Here is a 22,934-nt window from a genome sequence, read left to right on the forward strand (position 1 = left end):
TTGAGTTGTAATTGTCTCTCACTCTATCAAACTATTCTTGTAGGCTCCATGAGTGCCTTGTGTGTATTTGGAGCAAGAAGCACTCTGGACTCCATAATGTGTAGTAGAGTAGGCAAGCCTACAACCCATCAATGTCTAAACCATGCGCCGACTTGAGTGTATCTTGCTAAACATTGGCATGGCAAGGAAGCTTTGAACTGTTTTTTAAAGCGAAAAGAGCCTCTCTCGAGATGCAATCACCTATTATGCACCTTGAAGGTCTGTAATTATGCAAGACATTGCCATGGGCTACGGTATTCACGATGAGGTTGCTAGTCAAGGGCTATTGGAGAAACACGAGGTGCTCTTGAAAAGTCTGGATCAACTTCCTACTTGGAATGTGCTCTCCTAGAGTGCGTTGATTCCAAGACATGTCCAACATGGGCATGCCAATTAAGCTCTTGACTATTTTCATGAGAGGCCCCTCTTCAGATGCAATCCCTTGTGTGCACCTTGAAAGCCTATAGCATTGTGCAAGATGCTACCATGGGGATAGTATTCATGATGAGATTGCTAGTGAAACACAACAATAAGGGTTGACTGCGAGGAATGAGGGCTATGTAGAGTGGCAATTTTAGCAAGCAATGGGCACAGGTTTAAGGGCCAGCATTAGGGCAGGATTGCTGGATTGCAAGGGCTGGATTGTTCACTAGAGTGCACAAAGGTATATCAGCTAGCGCAGGCCTAATGAAAGGAATGGATGCTGGATGAGCTCCTTGCCGAGGATGTCTCTTGGAGCGAGTTGATTGCAGGATATGCACAACATGGATGAGGTAAGCTCGCTCTGGACTATTTTCACCAGATGCAAAGCAAAAAGGGCCCCGCTTCAAATGCAAAGACCTATGCATGGAACTTGTAGGCGTGAGGAATTTTGCACCATATGCAAAGTGACAAGGCCTTCTCTCCAGGTGCAATCACCTAAGTAGAGCAATGCATTATCTTGGGTAAGAGTATTCACAGAGAATATATGTTGTGCTCGGAGGTGCTTTGGTCGGTATGTATACCAAAGGTGGCACCCCCACAATTTTTTTTGATTCAGCTGCATGCCTAGAATGTCATTATTGCAACATATGTCCAACATGGCTGTTACAAGGGAGGTCTGGATTGTTTTCACAAGATGCCATCATCACAAGCTATAACATGAGGTAAAATCCACATCACTACTATCACTTTGAAATCTTACCATCTTCACAGTGCGTCCATCAAGGCAAACTAGTTATGCTTGTTATATTTACTTGTTAACATTGTGGGCACAATCCAAAAGACCAACACTGACCTGCTTGACCTTGACACCTTACAGGCTATCCTGAAGTAACCACTTGTGGGTGGGGGGGGGGAGAGAGATTTCAGTGTTGCAGGCTAATTACATTCTCGATTTAACAGGGGACGAAACTGCTTGTTCCCACCAGTAGAAATGTACATATGGGCAAGCATCACAATAAATAGAACAAAGGCAAAGAGGATCCAATCACGACTTGCTGCTGCCTTCTGGTACATTTGAAGATTTCATGCGCTCCAAAATGCGCGCTTGCAGTTGCTGAATTTCCACATGCAAGCTGTCCACTGGCTCAAGAAAGAGCTTAAAGTTGGACGACCTTGAAGACTCTGACTTTGGATGCTTCTTCATCTCATCATTGTGCAGGCTGAAAACAGCTGCATTGTCACCTTTCTTCATAAATCCATGATAAGAAGATGGAAAACTTCCCAAAGCCTCGCCTTTGAAGATGGGGCTCAAAATTGACGAAATTCCTTGCTGATTACGGTGACTACACTCTGTGGGCATGCTTCCACAATCCCTCTCCTGAGAGTTGGTGGCTAGGTCTTGTGATGTACCTGCTGTATGTCGTTGCAAGTCAAGCTGTCTAGTCTTGCCCTCAATGTTATGGTTTGATGGGTCTTCTGGTTGTTCCACATCAGATCCTTTGGTTACGTCGTCCTCCCTATTGAAAGGGTGGGATGGTAGGAAAGCTGCCTTCTTTTCCTGAAGAGGCGATGATGGACCATAAACTCTCCATGCTGCATTGGATGGTTTTGTTTGCACTTTGAAGGCAGATACCCTGTAGCCCGAGACACAATGGTCAGGACTAATTCCCTGTTGCAGTGCTGCTTTTGTTTGCATGTACACATGCTTCATTGATTCCATTTGTATGGAATGAGCATTCATCTGAAAGCCAGCAAGCGCATCCAGTTGGCCTGCTGCAGAAGACCACGAACTCAAGCTGGACACGAATGTCTTTGTTCTTGATGAATCCCTGTCTGCACAAAATGCACGTCAACATGAGGCATCTAATAATAGGATTACATATCTCAAAGAAATGAGGCATGCTACCTGATTTTAGCTTCATCTCATATTCAAGTTTCCTCACAAGGCTCTCTTTTGCATCAAGTGCCATTTGCAAATCTTGCATTTCCTGTTGTGATTCCTGAACCTGCACATAGGAAGGATGACTTGCAGGATTATCTCCATGGGGACAGACTTAGATTATAACAAAACTCACCTCATTTTGCTTATGAGCAAGATTGCCCTCAAGCTCTCGTATTCTAGCATCACGGGCCTCTATGGTCTCTGCAAATGAATTGGTCGAAGCAGCAAGCTTTCTCTGAACTTCCCCTAGCTCCAACTCTCTCCTCTGAATAAATTATTAGTTGAATGCGTAAATACCAATGGTGGGTGTAACCAATAAACAGTAGATGTTTTGGTGAGCCATACCCGACAGTTGCCTTCAAGTGTAGCAAACTGGTTCTCACGATCGTCTAAAATCTTGCGCAACGATCCAGCAATCTCAAAAGCATTGCTCAGTTGCTCTTGAGATTCATCTGAGGTGCCTTCCAGCTTTTCTGCTGTGTCTTTGAGAGCCTGCAGGTAGACACCTTGTACATCATGTTGATGAGCTTATTGTGAAAAAAACTGATTTAGAGGCGTTACGCGGTCAAACAAACCTCACAAAGTCAACACAAAAAGACGTTTTGGAGCTTAACCTTAGCATATGATTCTATTTGGCTTGATTTCTCTTCAATCTGATTTTGCAGTGTTTTTATTGCCTTCTCTAAACCTTCTATTTCCAACGCATGTTGAACTTCACCGACATTTTCCTTCGTATTTTGAGATTGCAGCTTTTTCTACACAATTTCTGAAGGTATGAAGATGATGATGTACACAAGACTTGAATATCAATAGCAAGCTTTTTCTAGTACCTGCAATGTGATAGATTCAAGCTCAAGCTCTTCTATCTGAAAATGCTGTTGCTCAAGTTCTGCTCGCATTGTGCTCTGAACAACAGCAGTATCTTCTAAAGACTGATGCAAGTCTTCCTCTTGTTTTACCTTATCACAGATTGTGATTTTTAGGTGGGCAATATCTGAAGACATTGCATGCAACCGGTCAATCAGTTGAAGGTTCTCCACGTCAACAGCAGTGGTTTGATTCTTTTGTGCCTCACATTGTGCCTGCCAAAAGTTAATTTTTCTGTCTGCTGCTGAGGCAAAACTGATCACTATGAAGCTTGATAAATATGTATGTTTCTTTCTCTGTGCTGATGAATCTATGCAATACTCTTTCAACATAACAAATATCGCACCATTTACTGTTTACCTTGGCATCTAGAAGGTCACTCTGGAACTTGGCATTTGCAACGAGCAAGTTTTCAAATGTGAAATGCATCCAGCTGTGTAAAGCATTACTAAGAAGATTGTGCCTTCGTCGAGAAGCCAAAATTTGCATGAAATGAGCAGTGGCTCTGTTCCACTGCATCTCTTCCCACCAGAACAACAGCAGATTTCTTGCCACCTGTGTAGCATAATGTTGCACTTACTAGCTTTTCAAAAAGCATCTAATGTTCTTGATGTCAAAGTAAGAGGCTAGTAACAATCATCCACAACTTGTAAACTTCTGCTACAAATCTTACCTAGCAAACCGGAAGAGAGATGCTCATGAACATGCATAAAGCAAATTTGCACCACTTAGTTTGACGACAAGTTATGACATACTAGAACTGTATTGTCAAGAAATTGATACCTTCCGCAATCGTCTCTCCTTAAAAACACTTGCCATTTTTTCCTTCTTTTTCCTATGAAAATAAAGCATCAGAGTAAACACTAATTCTCTCTTCCCCCCCCCCCCCCCCCCCCCCCCCCCCCCTCCTCTCTCTCTCTCTCTCTCTCTCTCTCTCTCTCTCTCTCTCTCTCTCACACACACACACACACACACACACACATAATAGGTATTGAGTTCAACTCTCCTTTTGAAGACGTTAATATAACATTTCATCTCATCTCACAGCCTTGATGGGGATTCATGAGCCGACACACACAAGGGCATGGAGAGTGGGCAACATAAAGAAAAATGGAGGAAGTGGAGAAACCTCAAAAGAAAGAGCACTCATCCTCCGTTTTCCCTCCATGGAAGCAAAGAAGTCATTCTTGAAGAAAAGACCGACTCTTAAAGAGACTGGCATCTTTCTTGGGGACGATCTCACCCTCTCGCAGATCGCTCATATGCAGGAGGTAATGCCGGAGATTAGAGCGGCAAGGGGAAAAGGCAAGATCGCTTTTTACCGGGACGGAAAAGTGGTAATACTCGAGCGACGCTCCACATGACGGTGCGAGACTTATGGGACCACACTCAAAGTAGCTGCCTGGAACTGCAATGGATCTATGCGTCTTGATGTGGGTGCTTTTGAGGATAGCTTTACTGGAAGAGACATCATTTTACTCTGAGACACACCAGGCCCCTGGGCAATCCATGCCTCACATCAGTGGATATAGGTGGGAGACAGCCTACAGACAGGAGACACGCTCAGAGCACAAAGGGCGGGGCTCGGGAGGAGTGGCAGTGTTATTTAGAGAGGATCTGCAGCCACTGATACATATAGCCCGTAGGGACGAGCAAGCTAGGTACATGTGGGTGAGACTGAAAGCAGAGACAGGCAGATACCTCTATCTAGCTATTTGTTACTTTCCCCCGAGTACATCAGTTTATGCACCACCCAGAGAACAGTCCCCTTTCTCTATTTTGGATGATGACATATGGGAGTTCTCTAGGGACGGTGACATTATCATCCTCGGGGACTTCAATGCTAGGACTGCACATCACCAAGCAGTGTTTTATGATACTTCAGAGGAGATGCTAAGAGAGATAGAGGTGGCAGAGACGGGCCTTTCCAGACTATCACACGATATGGAATATACTGAGTATGGGCGACACCTGATAGACATGGGCACTGCACATGGATTGGCCATCTTGAACGGCCTACAGAGATTTCCTGTTGTGCGGGAGTCTTTACATGCTTCCCACACAGACATGGAGCCAGCACGGTGGACTATGTCATGGCACAACCGAATCTCATCTCTAGTATCGAGGATCTCACTGTTGGGCCCAGACCGGTAGGGGTGGCGGTGGATCATGCTCTGGTGTCAATGACCATCTCCTTCCATTTCAGTGCAGCACACAAGCCACGAGTAGCAGCCCCTACTCGCTACACATTCACAAGGGAGACGGACTCTGTATACATGAACGGAATCTACAGACGCCTATGCACTGAGGACCCGGGGCGACCTCTAGAGGAGCTAACTAATATACTGACACAGACATTACATGAGGTAGCAGGTGAAGCATACCCACACACCCAGCCTGAGCAGAGCCGCCGATTTGGGAGCATGCCTCAGAACAGCTGGTACGATGAGGAGTGCCGCCAGACTAGAGCCAGACTTTAGAGGGAGGTGCTGTTGGGGGACGTCACTCACAGACAGTCACAAATGGACTTCCGACGCCTGGTGCGGCGGAAGAAGAGGGCTTTTTTGGCTAGACTCGAGCAGGATCTATATCAGCTATTCTTGAGTCAAGACTCGCGTGAGGCGTGGGGGCTCTTTCATGCGCAGTCCCCCCCCCCCCCCTTGCTATTTCCTCCACAGAGACCTGGGGTCAGTACGCATCATCTTTGTACACAGTACCTGAACAGCCGCCCCTCCCCAACCCCCCTGACCCATGCCCACATACATGTGTCTTTTTCACTGCTGAGATGGTGAAGAAAACCATCGACAGAGGAAATGACGGAGACCATTACCAAAATGAACCGCGGTCTCTGGGGCACAATAAACATACTCGAAGGACGTGTGCTGATCCAAGAGAGCAAAATAAGCACGCTGGAAGACCGAGTGACGACCCAAGGGAAGAGATCGCGTCACTCAAGAAAGAACTCGCCGAAGCCCGATCAAGAAACACACTGGAAGAGGGCGAACTGCAACCCTCGGTAATCGAAGAAATCAACACGATCAAGGAACAAGTACGGGCCATCAAAGAGGGAGAAGAACAACACAAAGGAATGACGACTTCTTGGGTGGATGTTCTTACCAAAACCCAACAGAAGGCGGACGAAGCCGAGAAATGGATCAAGGTGGCCAAGAAAGGAAAAGACAAGGAGATAACGCCCACGTCCACACCAAACAACATCATTAACCAGACACTAGAGCAGGAGCAGAGGAGAAGGGTGCGCGCTTTACATGTGAGAATTTGCGGTCTTAAAGACAAAGGCAATGTGGACGAAGAAGTAAAAGAACTCACAGCCTTGATGGGGATTCATGAGCCGACACACACAAGGGCATGGAGAGTGGGCAACATAAAGAAAAATGGAGGCAGTGGAGAAACCTCAAAAGAAAGAGCACTCATCCTCCGTTTTCCCTCCATGGAGGCAAAGAAGTCATTCTTGAAGAAAAGACCAACTCTTAAAGAGACTGGCATCTTTCTCGGGGATGATCTCACCCTCTCGCAGATCGCTCATATGCAAGAAGTAATGCCGGATATTAGAGCGGCAAGGGAAAAAGGCAAGATCGCTTTTTACCGAGACGGAAAAGTGGTAATACTCGAGCGACGCTCCACATGACGGTGCGAGTCTTATGGGACCACACTCAAAGTAGCTGCTTGGAAGAGACATCATCTTCTACTCTGAGACACAGTAGGCCCCTGGGCAATCCATGCCTCACATCAGTGGATACAGGTGGGAGACAGCCTACAGACAGGAGACACGCTCAGAGCACAGAGGGCGGGGCTCGGGAGGAGTGGCAGTGTTATTTAGAGAGGATCTGCAGCCACTGATACATATAGCCCGCAGGGACGAGCAGGCTAGGTACATGTGGGTGAGACTAAAAGCAGAGACAGGCAGATACCTCTATCTAGCTATTTGTTACTTCCCCCCGAGTACATCAGTTTATGCACCACCCAGAGGACAATCCCCTTTCTCTATTTTGGATGATGACATATGGGAGTTCTCTAGGGACGGTGACATTATCATCCTCTGGGACTTAAATGCTAGGACTGCCCATCACCAGGCAGTGTTTTATGATACTTCAGAGGAGATGCTAAGAGAGATAGATGTGGCAGAAACGGGCCTTTCCAGACTATCGCACGATATGGAATATACTGAGTATGGGCGACACCTGATAGACATGGGCATTGCACATGGATTGGACTTGAACGGCCTACAGAGATTTCCTGCTGCGGGAGGTTTTACATGCTTCCCACACAGACATGGAGCCAGCACGGTGGACTATGTTATGGCACAACCGAACCTCATCTCTAGTATCCAGGATCTCACAGTTGGGCCTAGACCGGTCGGGGTGGCAATGGATCATGCTCTGGTGTCAATGACCATCTCCTTCCAGTTCAGTGTAGCACACAGGCCACGAGTAGCAGCCCCTACTAGCTACACATTCACAAGGGAGACGGACTCTGTATACATGGACGGAATCTACAGACGCCTATGCACTGAAGACCAGGGGCGACCTCTGGAGCAGCTAACTACTATACTGACACAAACATTACATGAGGCAGTAGCAGAAGCATACCCACACACCCAGCCTGAGCAGAGCCGCCGATCTGGGAGCATGCCTCAGAACTGCTGGTACGATGAGGAGTGCCGCTAGACTAGAGCCAGACTTCAGAGGGAGGTGCTGCTGGGGGACGTCACTCACAGACAGTCACAGATGAACTTCCGACGCCTGGTGCCGCGGAAGAAGAGGGCTTTTTTGGCTCGACTCGAGCAGGATCTATATCAACTATTCTTGAGTCAGGACTCGCGCGAGGCGTGGCGGCTCTTTCATGAGCAGTCCCCCCCCCCCCCCCCCCCCCCCCCCCCCGCTATTTCCTCTACAGAGACCTGGGGTCAGTACGCATCATCTTTGTACACAGTACCTACACAGCCGCCCCTCCCCAACCCCCTTGATCCATGCCCACACACATGTGTCTTTTTCACCGCTGAGATGGTGAAAGAATCTATTGACAGGATGAAGACTGGGAGAGCATATGATCATGAGGGCCTAGTCGCTGAGCATTTCATGCATGCCAAAGACTTACTAGCAGAGCTTCTAGCAGTTATGTTTAACCGTGCCATGTGTGAGGGCCTACCGGACACTTGGAGCCTATCTACGATTGTACCTATCTTCAAATCAGGAGACCCCATGGAGCCTGGGAACTATCGCACTATTATGATTGGGCACACACTGGCAAGATTGTATGCATCCATTCTTGAGCAATAGCTAAGTAGATGGGCAGAGAGGGAAGGACTGCGGGCAACTGGGCAGGCAGGGTTCAGGAGAGGCTTCTCAATTCTTGACCACATCTTGACACTCAGGGCCATCATCGAGGAAGGCAGATCTCATGGGAGACGGATCTACTGTAGCTTTGTGGACTTCCGCAAAGCTTTTGACACAGTACCCAAAGCTAGATTGATGCGCAGATTACAGGAAATTGGAGTACCCACAGAGCTCATTTGGGGGATCATGGCATTATACAGATCAGTAGTAGGGCATGTACGCACCCCGGAGGGACTCTCAATACCGGTTCACTCCACTATTGGGGTGAAGCAGAGTTGCCCGCTCTCTCCTACTCTTTTCGGTATGTATTTGGATGAGGTTTCTGACTACATTGACAGGGACGGGGATAAAGGTGCACAGTTGGCAGGGACATGGATTCCACTTTTGTTATATGCGGACGATATTGTGTTGATCTCCGAATCCTCAGAGGGAATGCAACGCCAATTGGATGCTTTGCATACGTTTGCCCACGAAAGTGGTTTGTCTGTCAACCTTGGTAAAACCAAGGTTATGGTGTTTAATACCACCCCACAGTGGATCAGGAGATCAGCACCTACATTCACATACGGCCAGGAGACTGTGGAGTACACAGACGCTTACACTTACCTTGGAGTGGTTTTTACTGGACCCACATTCTCACTCAGAAGAGCAGCAGAGACCAGACTGACTAGAGACCACGCAGCTTTGGGTAGATTAGAGAGGATGTGTTCGCAGGTTCAGTTTCAGGAACCCCGGACGAAGCTCTGGCTTTTTGACAGCTTGGTGGCCTCAGCATTGCTCTATGGGGCTGAGATATGGGGACCTTCATTGGATCACCATGGGAGGCCGGGTCGCACAGACGGATGGGGGAACATGGAGAAACCTCTAGTCTCTATGATCTCGTGGCTCATTAGAGCCAAGGCATCAGTACCACGGGCCATTATCCGAGCAGAGCTGGCGGCCCCCCCACTAGTAGTAGACGCGCTCACCAAATCAGTCTCCTTCATAAACCGCACATGGGAACTTCCCAGAGACAGATATGCTCGCATAGCACTTGAGTCCTCTCGACAGTTAGCCATACAAGGAGATACAACATGCTGGTATGGGGAGATGACATCATGGTTTCAGGCGCATGGGTTCAGCATAGACAGGCTGCCTCCATTCCAGTACGCATTGGATGCACCATCTCTCATTCTTACACAGTCGGAGATCACCAAGCTCATCCGCCAAGACCTGACCCAGCTAGACACCAGGAGGACATGGATACAACCAGCACAAGAACTGGGCACGAAGATGGCTTTCTACAGAGACCACCTTCTCCAGTTTACGGAAGATGGTTTCGTGATGAGACCCAGATACATGGATACCCACCTGTCTCATGGGATACGGTGTGCTATTGGCCAGTTACGCACATCGTCTCACCAGCTGCGGATTGAAACCGGGAGATACAGCGGAGTACCAGCAGAGGCCAGGACATGCCCCTTGTGTGACATGGAACCTGAGACTGAGCTGCATTATACATGCCGCTGCCCCGTCTACTACGAGATACGAGGCCGCTTCCATTGCTTGTTCAGAGAGGGTTTTGGACCACTCTCAAGAGTAATGGGATACGAAGATCAAAGATGCCTGGGTTTGTTCTTGCTCGAGCTGCGCAGACACAGAGAGAGCCTGATGAATGGCGAGGCTAACCAGTCTCAAAGACGGATTACAGACTTCTTCAGAGCAGACACAGGACAGCCGCAAGAGCCACTCCCACAGCAAAGCTTCCCCCCGTCTCACACCAGCGATTACAGACTTCTTCAGAGCAGACACGGGACAGCCGCAAGAGCCACTCCCACAGCAGAGCTCCCCCCCATATCTCACTGATTGACCGAGCGATTGAACTGGGGAAATCCAGGCACCCACGATTGCGCAAGACTACACAGCATCGACGAAGGCTACGTCAAAAGATTTAGAGCACGCTCGCCAGGCATGCACGACGCCCGGTCAGACTACTAACCATGGAGGAAATTGATGAGATTCGCCAACGACCGATGCCAGTTACGCACATCGTCTCACCAGCTGCGACCATCTGATAAATAAGGCAAGAGATCAGCCAATGTTTTCTCTCTCTCTTTTTTTGGCAGAACAACGGAAAAAAAAAAAAAAAAACGGCCGCGATCTGTACGCGAGCAGCTATTCGTGCCCCTGGCCATGAGCTATAAAAGCATCACATGCCCTCACTCAGAGGGGAGGATCAGTTTTTGCAAGAAGGAGATGCTGCTGCAGAGTTCACCTGCAAAGAAGACATTTGCCAGTGATGCCCATGACTGTCCCAAGTGTACCCGATGTTGCCAAGACCCAGTGCACGAGTGCCCTCGCGAAGAAGTGCCTACGGAGCGTGTTTCTATCGTGACAAGCTGCTGTTTTTCTCTGTTTTCAGCCCATAAACGTCGTAGGGCTGATTTATGAGAAGGAACCCGAGAACACACCTCTTTTGTGTGTAGGATTGGAAGAGAGGATCTTCTATGTAGAGATCATTCCGGGGAATTGCTTTACGAGAACCGAGTTGCGTTTCGAGCGTCGAGACTTTGAAGGTAACGATTTTCATGTTATGATCTCTGAGTATTTGATTGCAGGTGTACTTCCTCTTCGTGAGGGAGTAGGAGTAGAGGAAGGCATGAGCCTCTGCAAGAGAAAAGCGCTCTGAGGAACTAGAGCCAGATCAGCCCAAGGGTTTCGTACCCGAGTTTGGGAAGTAGATCCACGGATCGGAGAGAGGTAGTCTCTCAAGTTGTGATCCGGAAGTTGGGATTCCCAAGTAAGGACTTCGTGTCCGGGAAAGCAGAGTTGTTCTGCGAGAAGAGGACTTTGGAAACAGAGTTGGAAAAGAGAGTTGCAGGGATTTCATGCCCTGAGTCTGGAAGGTGAGATCCAGAGGCGAGAACCTTGGTTCTCAAGGATTTGGAATAAGGAACGGAAGTTCCTTGGAATAGGGTTTTACCCTAGGACGCGGAAGCCGAGGCTTCCGGGAATCATCAAGTCTTATTCTAGAACGAACGTGGTAATACGTTTGGTTCAAGTGCTTGTATAGATTTCTCCTCAATAATAAAGATACTATTACGGGGGGGGGAGACCAGCCCATCTTCTTGTCCCCAGTATTGTGTCGATCTTCTCACTCTCTATCTCTCTCTCCATCTTCTAGTCCCCAGTATTGTGTCGATCTTCTCACTCTCTATCTCTCTCTCCATCTTCTAGTCCCATGTATTGTGTCGATCTTCTCACTCTCTATCTCTCTCTCTATCTATTTCTCTCTATATCCTTTGGCTTTAGCAATAAGTGGTAAATTCTATTTATCTGAATGTATTTTATATTGTTATGCACTCCCGTTTGTTACACTCTCTCTCTCTCTCTCTCTCTCTCTCTCTCTCTCTCTCTCTCTCTCTCTCTCTCTCCGAACCTCGGACAAAGTTATGGCTCTTTGATACTTTAGTAGCCTCAGCTATGTTGTATGCGGTGCAGATATGGGGACCTTCTGTAGGCCAAGATGGTTGGAGACGTATGGAGAGGCCCTTGGTATCTATGATCTCTCGACTGATCAGAGCCAAGGCCTCCGTACCCCACGCTATCATTCGAGCAGAGCTAGCTGCCCCTCCTATGGAGATTGAGGCGCTTACCAGATCAGACTCCTTTGTGCACAGCTTGTTAGATACTACTAGAGACGGATATGCTAGACTGGCCCTTGAGTCTTCCAGACAGTTAGCTCTTCAGGGGGACACTTCATGCGTGTATGCACAGATGACATCATGGTTTCAAATGCATGGCTTCACCATGGACAGGCTGCCCCCTTTCCAGTATCTCTTCAGGCACCCTCAATGTCTCTTACACGGGTGGAGATTACTAGACTCATTCGTTAGGACCTGATCCAGTTGGATACCAGGAGGACATGGATAGAGGCGCCACAGGAGTTGGGCATGAAGATGGCTTTCTATAGAGAGCATCTTCTCCACCTCACAAGTGATGGGTTTGTGATTCGACCCTGCTACATGGATACGCATATGTCTCATGGTTTGCAGTGTGCCATTGGTCAGATACGTACATCCTCACATCAGCTGGAGACTGGTAGATTTAGAGGGATACTAGCAGTCAGCAGGATATGCCGCTTATGCCCGTTAGAGCCAGAGACGACAGAGCTACATTACATATGTCATTGCACAGTGTACTATGAGATACGGGGCCGTTTCCATTGCTTATTCAGAGAGGGTTTCGGTCCTTTCTCTAGGGTCATGAGTTATGAGGATCAGAGATGTCTTGGGCTATATCTACTTGAGTTACACAGATATAGAGACACTTTACTGGGGAGAGCTAGAGAGAGACAATCCCAGAGACAAATTACAGATTTCTTTTCACTAGATATGGGACAACCAGAGGAGCAGCCATCACTGCAGAGCTCGGCCCACTCTCATTCGACCACTACGGCACCCTCATCGACCGAGCATTGGAGCTATAGGGATCCAGAGGGCCATGATTGAGGAGAGGGGCTACACAGCATCGATGGAGACTATAGCAGAGGATTCGAGCCATACTCTCTCGACATCTAGAGTGCAGATGAGGATGGATTCTAGTAGTAGTAGTATTTTTGTTCTAGTCTTTTTGTACCCAGACATGGTATCAGATTCACAATTTTGTAACACTTTGGTCTCATAGGTCATTTTGGCCTTTTGAAGACGTTAATATAACATTTCATTTCATCTCTCTCTCTCTCTCTCTCTCTCTCTCTCTCTCTCTCTCTCTCTCTACATGCTGAACCCATGCGCCTGAAACCATGATGTCATCTCCCCATACCAGCATGCTGTATCTCCCTACATGGCTAACTGTCAAGTGCAAGGCGGGCATATCTGTCTCTGGGAAGTTCCCACATGCGGTGTATGAAGGAGACAGATCTGGTGAGCGCCTCAACCACTAGTGGGGGGGCAACTAGCTCTGCTCGTATAATAGCACGTGGTACTGAAGCCTTGGCTCTAATGAGCCGCGAGATCATAGAGACCAGAGGCTTCTCGATGTCCCCCCATCCATCACCACGGCCTGTCCTCCCGTGATGATCCAATGAAGGTCCCCAAATCTCAGCTCCATAAAGCAATGCAGAAACCACCAAAGTGTCAAAGAGCCAGAGCTTCGTCCGAGGCTCTTGAAATTGAACCGATGAACACATCCTTTCCAAACTACCCAATGTTGCATGGGCTCTTGTCAATCTAGTCTCTGTTGCCCTCCTCAATTAAAATGCTGGCCCACTAAAAACCACTCCAAGGTAAGTGTAAGCATCTGTATACTCCACTGTCTCCTGGCCGCATGTGAATGCGGGCGCTGACCTCCTGATCCACTGTGGGGTGGTATTAAATACCATGACCTTGGTTTTACCAAGGTTGACGGACAAACCACTTTCTTGGGCAAACCTATGCAAAGCATCCAAGTGACGTTGCATCCCCTCCGGAGAGTCGGAGATCAACATAATATCATAAGCATATAACAGTAGTGGTATCCATGTCCCTGCCAGCTGTGCACCTCTATCACCATCTCTCTCAATGTACTCAGAAACCTCATCCACATACATACCAAATAGAGTAGGAGAGAGCGGGCAGCCTTGCTTCACCCCAATAGTGGAGTGAACCGGTGTGGATAGACCCTCTGAGGTGCGTACATGCCCCACTACTGACCTGTATAATGCCATTACCCCCCAAATGAGCTATGTGGGTACTCCCATCTGCTGTAATCTGCGCATCAATCTAGCTCTAGGCACTGTGTCAAAAGCTTTGCGGAAATCCACAAAGCTACAATAGATCCGTCTCCCATGCGATCTGCCCTCCTCAATGATGGCTTTGAGTGTCAAGATATGGTTAAGAGTAGAAAAACCCCTCCTGAACCTTGTCTGCCCGGCTGCGCGTATCCCCTCCCTCTCTACCCATCTACTCAGCTGCTGCTCAAGAATAGATGCATACAACCGTGTCAATGTGTGTCCAATCATGATAGTGCGATAATTCCCAGGCTCCATAGGGTCTCCTAACTTGAAGATAGGTACAATAGTAGATAGGCTCCAAGTATCAGGCAAGCCCTCACACATGGCACGGTTAAACATAACTGCTAGAAGCTCTGCTAGTAGATCTCTGGCATGCGTGAGATGCTCAGCCATCATGATCATATGCTCTCCCAGTCCTCATCCTGTCAATGGCCTTCCTCACCATCTCAGCGGTGAAAAAAGCACGTGTGTGTGGGCATGGATCGGGGGGGTCGGGAAGGGGGGGCTGCTTAGGAACTATGTACAGAGATGATGCGTACTGGCCCCACGCCTCTGTAGAAGTGATGGCAAGGGGGGGGAGAGTGCTCATGAAAGAGCCGCCATGCCTCACGTGAGTCCTGACTCAAGAATAGCTCGTATAGATCCTACTCTAGGCGGGCCAAAAATGTCCTCTTCTTCCGCCGCACTAGGCGTCGGAAGTCAATCTGTGACTGTCTGTGAGTGATGTACCCCAAAATCACCTCCCTCTGAAGTCTAGATCTAGTGTCCCGGCATTCCTCATCACACCAACTATTCTGGGGCATGCTCCGCGAACGGCGTCTCTGCTCAGGCTGGGTATGTGGGTATGCCTCTGTTGCTGCATCATGTAGTGTCTATGTCAGTATAGTAGTAAGCTCCTCCAGAGGTCTCAGAGACAGATCACGGACTGCTGCTCTCCCCAAAGAAAACCTCAGCCCAGTGGAGACAACTCCAAGGTAAGTGTATGCATCTGTATACTCTACAATCTCTTGACCATATGTGAAAGTCGGTGCTGATCTCCTGATCCATTGTGGTGTAGTGCTAAACACCATAACCTTGGTTTTACCAAGGTTTATAGACAATCAACTTTCCTCTGCAAATTTGTGTAATGCATCCAACTGTCGCTGCATACCCTCTGGTGAGTCAGAGATCAACACAATATCATCAGCATATAACAACAATGGGATCCACGTCCCTGCCAACTGGGCACCTCTATCACCCTCACTGTCAATGTAATCAGACACCTCATCAACTTTTACATACCAAATAGAGATGGGCAACCCTGTTTCACCCAAATGGTGGAGTGAACTAAATCAGATTTCCCCTCTGGAGTGCGTGCATGTCCCATCACTGATCTGTATAGAGCCATAATCCCCCAAATCAACACTAATAGGCACCCCCATCTCCTGCAGTCTGCGCATCAATCAAGCTCTCAGTACCATGTCAAATGCTTTGCGGAAATCCACAGAGCTACAATAAATCCGTCTCCCATGTGACCTGCCCTCCTCAATGATGGCTCCGAGTGTCAGAATATGATCAAGAGTGGATAAACCCCTCCTGAAACCGGCTTGGCCCTTTGCTCGTACACCCTCACCCTCTGCCCAATTACTCAACTGCTGTTGAAGAATGGATGCATACAACCGTGCCAATGTGTGCCCAACCATAATAGTGCGGTAATTTCCAGGCTCTGTAGGATCACCTGCTTTGATAGGCACAATAGTAGACAATCTCCAAGTCTCAGGTAACTATCCCAAGCCTCAGCCTCCCAAGACCTCAAACATCTTCGAAGGTGGAAAGAGCTAGCAAGGAATGAGGGTGAGGACGAGGAAGAAGAAACATTTCATAGGAGAAAGAATAAGTTACTCACTTATCATCACTCTTCTTGATAGCATACATAATAGCATAGTAATGAAGATGGAAAGCTTAAGCATTGAAGCATGGCTCTTGGTTGGATGTGCCCCTCCTACGGAGATTAAGGTGCTTACCAGATCAATCTCCTTTGTGCACAGCTTGTGGGATACTACTAGAGATAGATATGCTAGTCTGGCCCTTGAGTCTTCCAGACAGTTAGCTCTTTAGGGGGACACTTCATGCTGGTATGCACAGATGACATCATGGTTTCAGACGCATGGTTTCACCATGGACAGGCGCACCCTCGATGTCTCTTACACGGGTGGAGATTACTAGATTCATTCGTCAGGACCTGATCCAGCTGAATACCAGGAGGACATGGATAGAGCCGCCACAGGAGTTGGGCACAAAGATGGCTTTATATAGAGAGCATCTTCTCCACCTCACAGGAGATGGGTCTGTGATTCGACCCAGCTACATGGACACACATATGTCTCATGGTTTGCAGTGTACCATTGGTCAGATACGCACATCCTCACATCAGTTGGAGAATTGAGACTGGTAGATTTATAGGGATACTAGCAGTCAGCAAGAAATGCCGCTTATGCCCGTTAGAGCCAGACACGACAGAGCTATGTTACATTTGTCATTGCACAGTGTACTATGAGATACGGGGCCGTTTCCATTGCTTATTCAGAGAGGGTTTCGGTCCTTTCTCTAGGGTCATGAGTTCTGAGGATCAGAGAAGTCTTGGGCTATATCTACTTTAGTTACACAGATATAGAGACACTTTACTGGGGAGAGATAGAGAGAGACAGTCCCAGAGACAGATTACAAGTTTCTGGGACAGCCAAAGGAGCAGTCATCATTGCACAGCTTGGCCCACACTCATTCGGCCACTACCGGCACTCTCATCGACCGAGCCCTGGAGCTACGGAGATCCAGACAGCCACGATTGAGGAGAGGGGCTACACAGCATCCACGAAGACTACAGCAGAGGAGTCCAGCATACTCTCTCGATATCCAGAGTGCAGATGAGGATGGATTCTAATAGTAGTATCTAGTTTTTTTGTACCCAGACATGGTATTAGAATCACCATTTTGTAACAGATTGGTCATTTCATTTCATTTCTCTTTCTCTCATAACAGGTATTGAGTTCAACTCCTCGTCATATAGATCTTTAAGGTCTCTTGAGATAGTTTCCTACGAGGGTTACACAATCTTCTTCTTCTTTCCTATAACGTTAAAACTCTCTTCTTCTTGGGTGTGTGTGTGCTAATCAAAAGAGGAAAATGGTATAACCTTTCTATCGCCAAAGTGTGGTAGATTGGTTATGCCATTTCCCTCTTGAATAACAGGTCTTGAGTGGTCTTGAGTTCAACTCTCCTCGTCGGCTAGATCTATAATGTCTCTTGGGATAGTTTCCTACGACGTTAGAACTCTCTTCTCCTTCTCCTCCTCCTCCTCCTCTCTCTCTCTCTCTCTCTCTCTCTCTCTCTCTCTCTCTCTCTGTGTGTGTGTGTGTGTGTGTGTGTGTGTGTGTGTGTGTGTATATAGATGAGGTATCAGATTACATTCATAGAGAGGGTGACAGAGGTGCTCAACTTGCAGGGTCATGGATCCCTTTGTTGTTGTATGCAGATGATATTGTATTGATACCAGAATCACCAAATGGAATGCAGAGGCAGTTAGATGCATTACATAAATTCGCGGAGGACAGCGGACTGTCGGTGAATTTGGGTAAAACCAAAGTTATGGTGTTTAACACCACACCGCAGTGGGTTAGGAGATCGGCACCTACATTTGCATATGGCCAGGATACAATAGAGTACACAGATGCATACACATACCTTGGTGTGGTATTTGCGACTGAAGTTTACTCTCAAGAAAGCAGCGGAGGCTAGATTGTCCAGAGCCTCTGCGGCCTTGGGAGGGTTGGAGAGGATGTGTTCACAAGTGCAATTTCAGGAACCACGAACAAAACTTTGGCTCTTTGATACTGTGGTGGCTTCGGCTATGCTTTATGGAGTCTAGATTTGGGGACCATCTGTGGATCATGATAATTGGAAGCCAATGGAGAGACCTTTGGTATCTATGATTTCCTGAATGATTAGAGCCAAGGCCTCTGTACCACACGCGATTATCTGAGCGGAACTAGCTGCCCCTCCGATAGATATTGAAGCTCTTACCAGATCAGTGTCCTTTATACATGGTTTGTGGGATACAAATAATTGTCGATATACTAGATTGGCCTTCGAATCCTCTCGACAGTTAGCAATGAAAGGGGATACATCATGCTGGTATGCGCAACTGTCTCTGTGCTTTCAGAGACACGGGTTCAGTATGGAAAGATTACCCCCCTACCAATACTCTCTTGAGGCTCCATCATTGGCAATTACACGAACGGAGATTTAATAAAATCATCCGTCGGATCTTATACAGTTGGATACTAAGAGGACATGGGTAGACCCTACACAAGGATTGGGCACGAAGATGGCCGACTACAAAAAGGAAAGCCTCTCTGCGCTCCCGCATGCGGTCGGAGCTGCCCTGGAGTCTCTCGAGCTGTCCTCTGAGAGTATGGATCAACTCTAGCCAAAGATCCCGAACAGTCTCTGCTGGTGGTACAGGGCGAGCCTCGAAGATGCGGAAGCAGCGGGCCCGCCAGATGAACCAGAGTGTCAGGCCACTGATGAGCTCCCAGCACTCCTCTCTCTCACTGCACCACTCCTGTGGAGCAAGCTCTGTGGGCAGGCTGGAGTGTAGGTCGTCCCCCCTGTATCACTATCATCTTGCCGGTGGAAGATAGCTCAAATTGAAGAGCCGGGCCCGTGAGAGTGGACCAAGCAGCTGCCCCCCAAGTGTACTGCCGAGCCGTGGAAAGAGCTGGCATCAGCCGAAGAACACAAAGCCACATCTGCTGTGCCAAAGGACAGTCCCAAAGACAGTGACAGTGACTCTCCACAAGATGGTCACAAGCTGCACATACGGCCGAGAGACCACTACTATGTACAAGCCAGCTCCCAACTGCTGTAGCTCTGTGTGCGACCAACCACACTGGAACAAAGTGACTCACCTCGGCTGTCTGGAGTTCCACAACCTCCCCCAAAAAGCTGCCAAGGACTCAGCTGTGAGACCCTCCTCCTGCCAATGAGGAGCTGCAGGGGGGGGGGGCCTCTCTCTGTGCTGCCAGTATGTGACGTCCTAGTCGAACAGTGTACTAAAAGAAAGGAACACCTGGGTGGTCTGCAGAGGAGAAAGGGGCCCTCCAAAGCCACTCTCCAGGATCCCACTGTACTCGTGCCAGTGGACAGCTCTCCCAAGCCCACAGTCTCCAGTGTCCAGCCTCAAGAGCTGCTGGGTCACGATCGATGACACAAGTCCTCCCACAGATACCCATTGCTCGGATCCTCTGAAAACAGCACTCTGTCACTTGCGGGGCCTCTACTGCAACTCGATGTAAGCGTCCCTCACCCTGTATCTCGAAAAACAGGGATGGAACAGTCTCTGAGCAAGCCCGAACTGAGATGAGAACCTCCAGTCGCGTGAAGGCTCCCATCCATCGGGGCGCTGCTGACTTGAGAGGTGTGAGCCACTCAGCTGGTACTGCCTTTGAGATGTCCTGACACATGCTCTGCACCCCTCTCATGCCCTGAAGCTGAAAGCCATGAAGCTCCTCTGACAAGCCTGAAAACTGTAACCAGTCACCTAAAGAGCGTACTGGACCCTCTGTCATGGGACCCAAGGAAACATGAGGCCGACTACCAACCAAGTGGCCTCTCTGAGTACTAACCATGGGGTTCCAAACAAGGGGCTGTCTTAGGCGCTCCTCCGTGCAAGTAGGTTGACGCTACTCCAGGCCTCGCCGCAGATGCTCCCAAGATTGGAGCAAACTCACAGCGAAGCGGTCCTCCAGTCTCCTGCTCAAGCCAACTCTACGCATCTCTGTGAAAATCCATTTGGTCGAAGGTCGCCAGGGGTCTCCAGCCTGAGGCACCCTAGTACGAAGCCACTGCAGCAAGAATTCCTTCCAGGGCTCCTCACCTGGAAGAAGTCCTCTGATGATGAACTTCCCAAGAAGGGCTCTGCTCTGCTGTGCTGGGTCTATGATCCCAAGCCCTCCCTGAGAACAAGGAAGCGTGATGACCTGCCAAGCCACTTTGGCCGGGCTATCAGAGTGTCACGCCCTGACTAAAGGACGTTCTTGGTCAGCCTCTCTACTTGGCTGATACAAGAACTCGAGAAGATCCAGCAAGAAGTGATGTACCACATAGTAGCCAACAACACCTGGTTGGCCACTACAACTCTGCCTGCCAGAGAAAGTCGTGCAGAGCTCCAATGTAACAACTTCCTCCTGATAGACACGAGGAGGGGAGCAATCTGCTGCTTGAGAGACAAGTCCAAACCAACCTGACAACCCAAGTATCGAACTGCAGTCCTTCGAGGAATCCACTTGAAACCCTCACCTGGCATCCAATCGGGTATAGGAGCATTACCAACCGAGAAAGCCACTGTCTTTCTCCAGTTGATCAATGCGCCCGATGCACAACAGAAAGTCTCAAGAGCTTGCTCACACCTGTGAAGGTTGGCCTCCTGGCCATCCAGTACAAGGCTGAGTCGTCTGCAAACTCAGCGTCCAGTAGCTCATCTCCCCGAATAGGAAGTGCTAAGCCACGTAAACCAACCTGCTGCGACACCAAAAACTTGCTCATCGCCTCAACATAGAACAGAAAGAGGAAGGGGGCAAGAGGGCAGCCCTGTCTGACCGAACGTGTGAGCATGAAGCGATCACCTCTACCTCCTGACAAAAGTACTTGACTGTGTGCCCGTCTGTACAAAGCTGACACCCCTCTGATCCAAGCATCTGAGAAGCCCATCCTGCGTAGAGTGCCCTCCAGAAAGTCCTAGTCAACTCTGTCATAGGCCTTCTCAAAATTGAGAAGAAGAATCACCGGATCCTCACCACGGAGCTGCGCTAGGGCAGAAGCCTCCCAAAAAGTAAAGATGTTGTCAAGGATACTACGCTCCTTGACAAAACCTGTCTGAGTCCCATGTATAATGCTCTCTAGAAGTGGCTGAATCCTCAAACTCAGAGCCTTGGCAAGAATTTTGTAGTCTGAGTTGAGGATGGTGATGGGGCGCCACTGTCGAATCTCATCCAAGGAGCCACCCTCGTTGGGAATGAGGTAGATCACGCCCTCACTCATGCTGTCAAGCATCTCTCCTGTGTGCAGGATGTACTAAAAAGCACTACAGAGATTTGGGCCAAGCAAGTCCCAGTACTCCAAGAAAAAACTCGGAGTCAAGCCATCCTCACCTGGACAACTACCACGGGGGAGTGCACTAAGAGCTGTGTGCAACTCCTCGAGCTGAAGTAGTTCAAGCCTCTGACGCATCTCCTCAGTCACAAGACAAGGGATCTGTGTCCACACCTGCTCTCTGCATGCATCATGACGCTCCGACTAAGGCTCTGCAGACAATAAATCGCGGTAGAAGTCAGTAGCAACTGCACGCATGTCCTCTGGCTCTGAAGCAACTGACCTGTTAGGCCTCCTCAACTGATTGACCTTGGCATGTGTATGCCGAGGTCCCACTGTCTCAAAGAAAGCACCTGTCACTCTGTCACCCACCTGGGTCCACTGAGATGCCTGTCGATGGAAAGCAAACTCATGGCACCTCTCCTCTGTGCTAACAAGCTCCTGGCGAGCCTGCTGTGATTGCTCCTCCAACCAAGGACTGTCTGGATGCTGCTCCTGCATCCTCTGCAAGGAAGCAACGCCCCGTTGGAGACGCTGCTCCTCTCTCGCTACAGCCAAGCGAGCCAAAGACTCCTGAAGAAAGAATCGACTAAGTTGAGCTAGTCCTGAGGCCGCTCTGTCAGCAGGAGAATCCTGCATGTCTAAGCTCTCTATCCAAAGAGCCTCCACTCGCTCTCTGAGCGTAGAGTCCAGCAAGACCCTCTCAGGGATGCGTAGCATCGTGCTCCCCCTCCTCTGCTTGTCTATCACTGTGAGGATCACTGGTGCATGGTCCGAAAAGGAAGTCCTTGTCAGAATGCCAATTGTCCCACCCAAGTCACAGAAGTGGTCACTAGTGTAGAAGCGATCTATTCGCGATAGATTCACTCCTCCCACCTGCAATCCGAACGAGAGAAGGCCACGCTGTCTGGGGGTCTCACAAAGGTAGAATGCTGCCATACATCCGAAACCCTCAGAGTCATACAAAACCTCTCCCAAGCTGCCAGCTCAGCTCCATGCACAGTAGCATGGCTACCACCAATCCTATCAAAGGGGTCCTCCAACATGTTGAAGTCACCCCCTATGCACCATTGCTCTGCCTGCGGCAGAGACTTAACAATCTGTGACCAAAACTCTGCTCGTACACTCGCCACATTGGGCGCATAGATGTTCAGGAAGCCCACAAGACAACCCTGAACCTGCATAGTAATCCACTGAGCCCTGCCTGGCACAATAATCCCTCTGCCCACAATGGCCTGCTGCAAAGAATCCGCAATAGTCATCATACCCCGACCTGGATGCCTCCAGGTCCAAAAGCAGCTGACCAAAAAGTATCATATCGTCCACGCAAAAGCTGACCACAACATCTAATGCGGCTCTCACACAGGTGATGCTCTTGTGGCATAAGAATGTCAATCTCTCCTCCCACAAGGCATCGCTGAAGCTCCTG

General features: G+C 48.8%; 1 protein-coding gene across 8 annotated transcripts in view; it reads right to left on the minus strand.

Moving 5' to 3' along the window:
* Positions 1–1,091: 1,091 nt before the first annotated feature.
* Positions 1,092–22,934, minus strand: part of LOC147422914 (uncharacterized) — a 79,985-nt gene continuing 58,142 nt past the window's right edge. For 6 of the 8 annotated variants that reach the window (XM_086501785.1, XM_086501788.1, XM_086501786.1 and 3 more), the window contains 8 exons: positions 4,055–4,106; positions 3,632–3,826; positions 3,235–3,486; positions 3,019–3,159; positions 2,750–2,896; positions 2,538–2,669; positions 2,369–2,468; positions 1,092–2,295 (listed from right to left, as the gene is read on the minus strand). In XM_086501785.1, the coding sequence (XP_086357911.1) occupies positions 1,508–2,295; positions 2,369–2,468; positions 2,538–2,669; positions 2,750–2,896; positions 3,019–3,159; positions 3,235–3,486; positions 3,632–3,826; positions 4,055–4,106 (1,807 nt within the window). In that variant the 3' untranslated portion in view covers positions 1,092–1,507. The remainder of the gene's footprint in view (positions 2,296–2,368; positions 2,469–2,537; positions 2,670–2,749; positions 2,897–3,018; positions 3,160–3,234; positions 3,487–3,631; positions 3,827–4,054; positions 4,107–22,934) is intronic. The other 2 variants (XM_086501791.1, XM_086501790.1) reach the window with 2 other exon arrangements.

Source organism: Adiantum capillus-veneris, chromosome 26 (assembly GCF_014529385.1).
Source record: "Adiantum capillus-veneris isolate H3 chromosome 26, ASM1452938v2, whole genome shotgun sequence".
NCBI lineage: Eukaryota > Viridiplantae > Streptophyta > Polypodiopsida > Polypodiales > Pteridaceae > Adiantum > Adiantum capillus-veneris.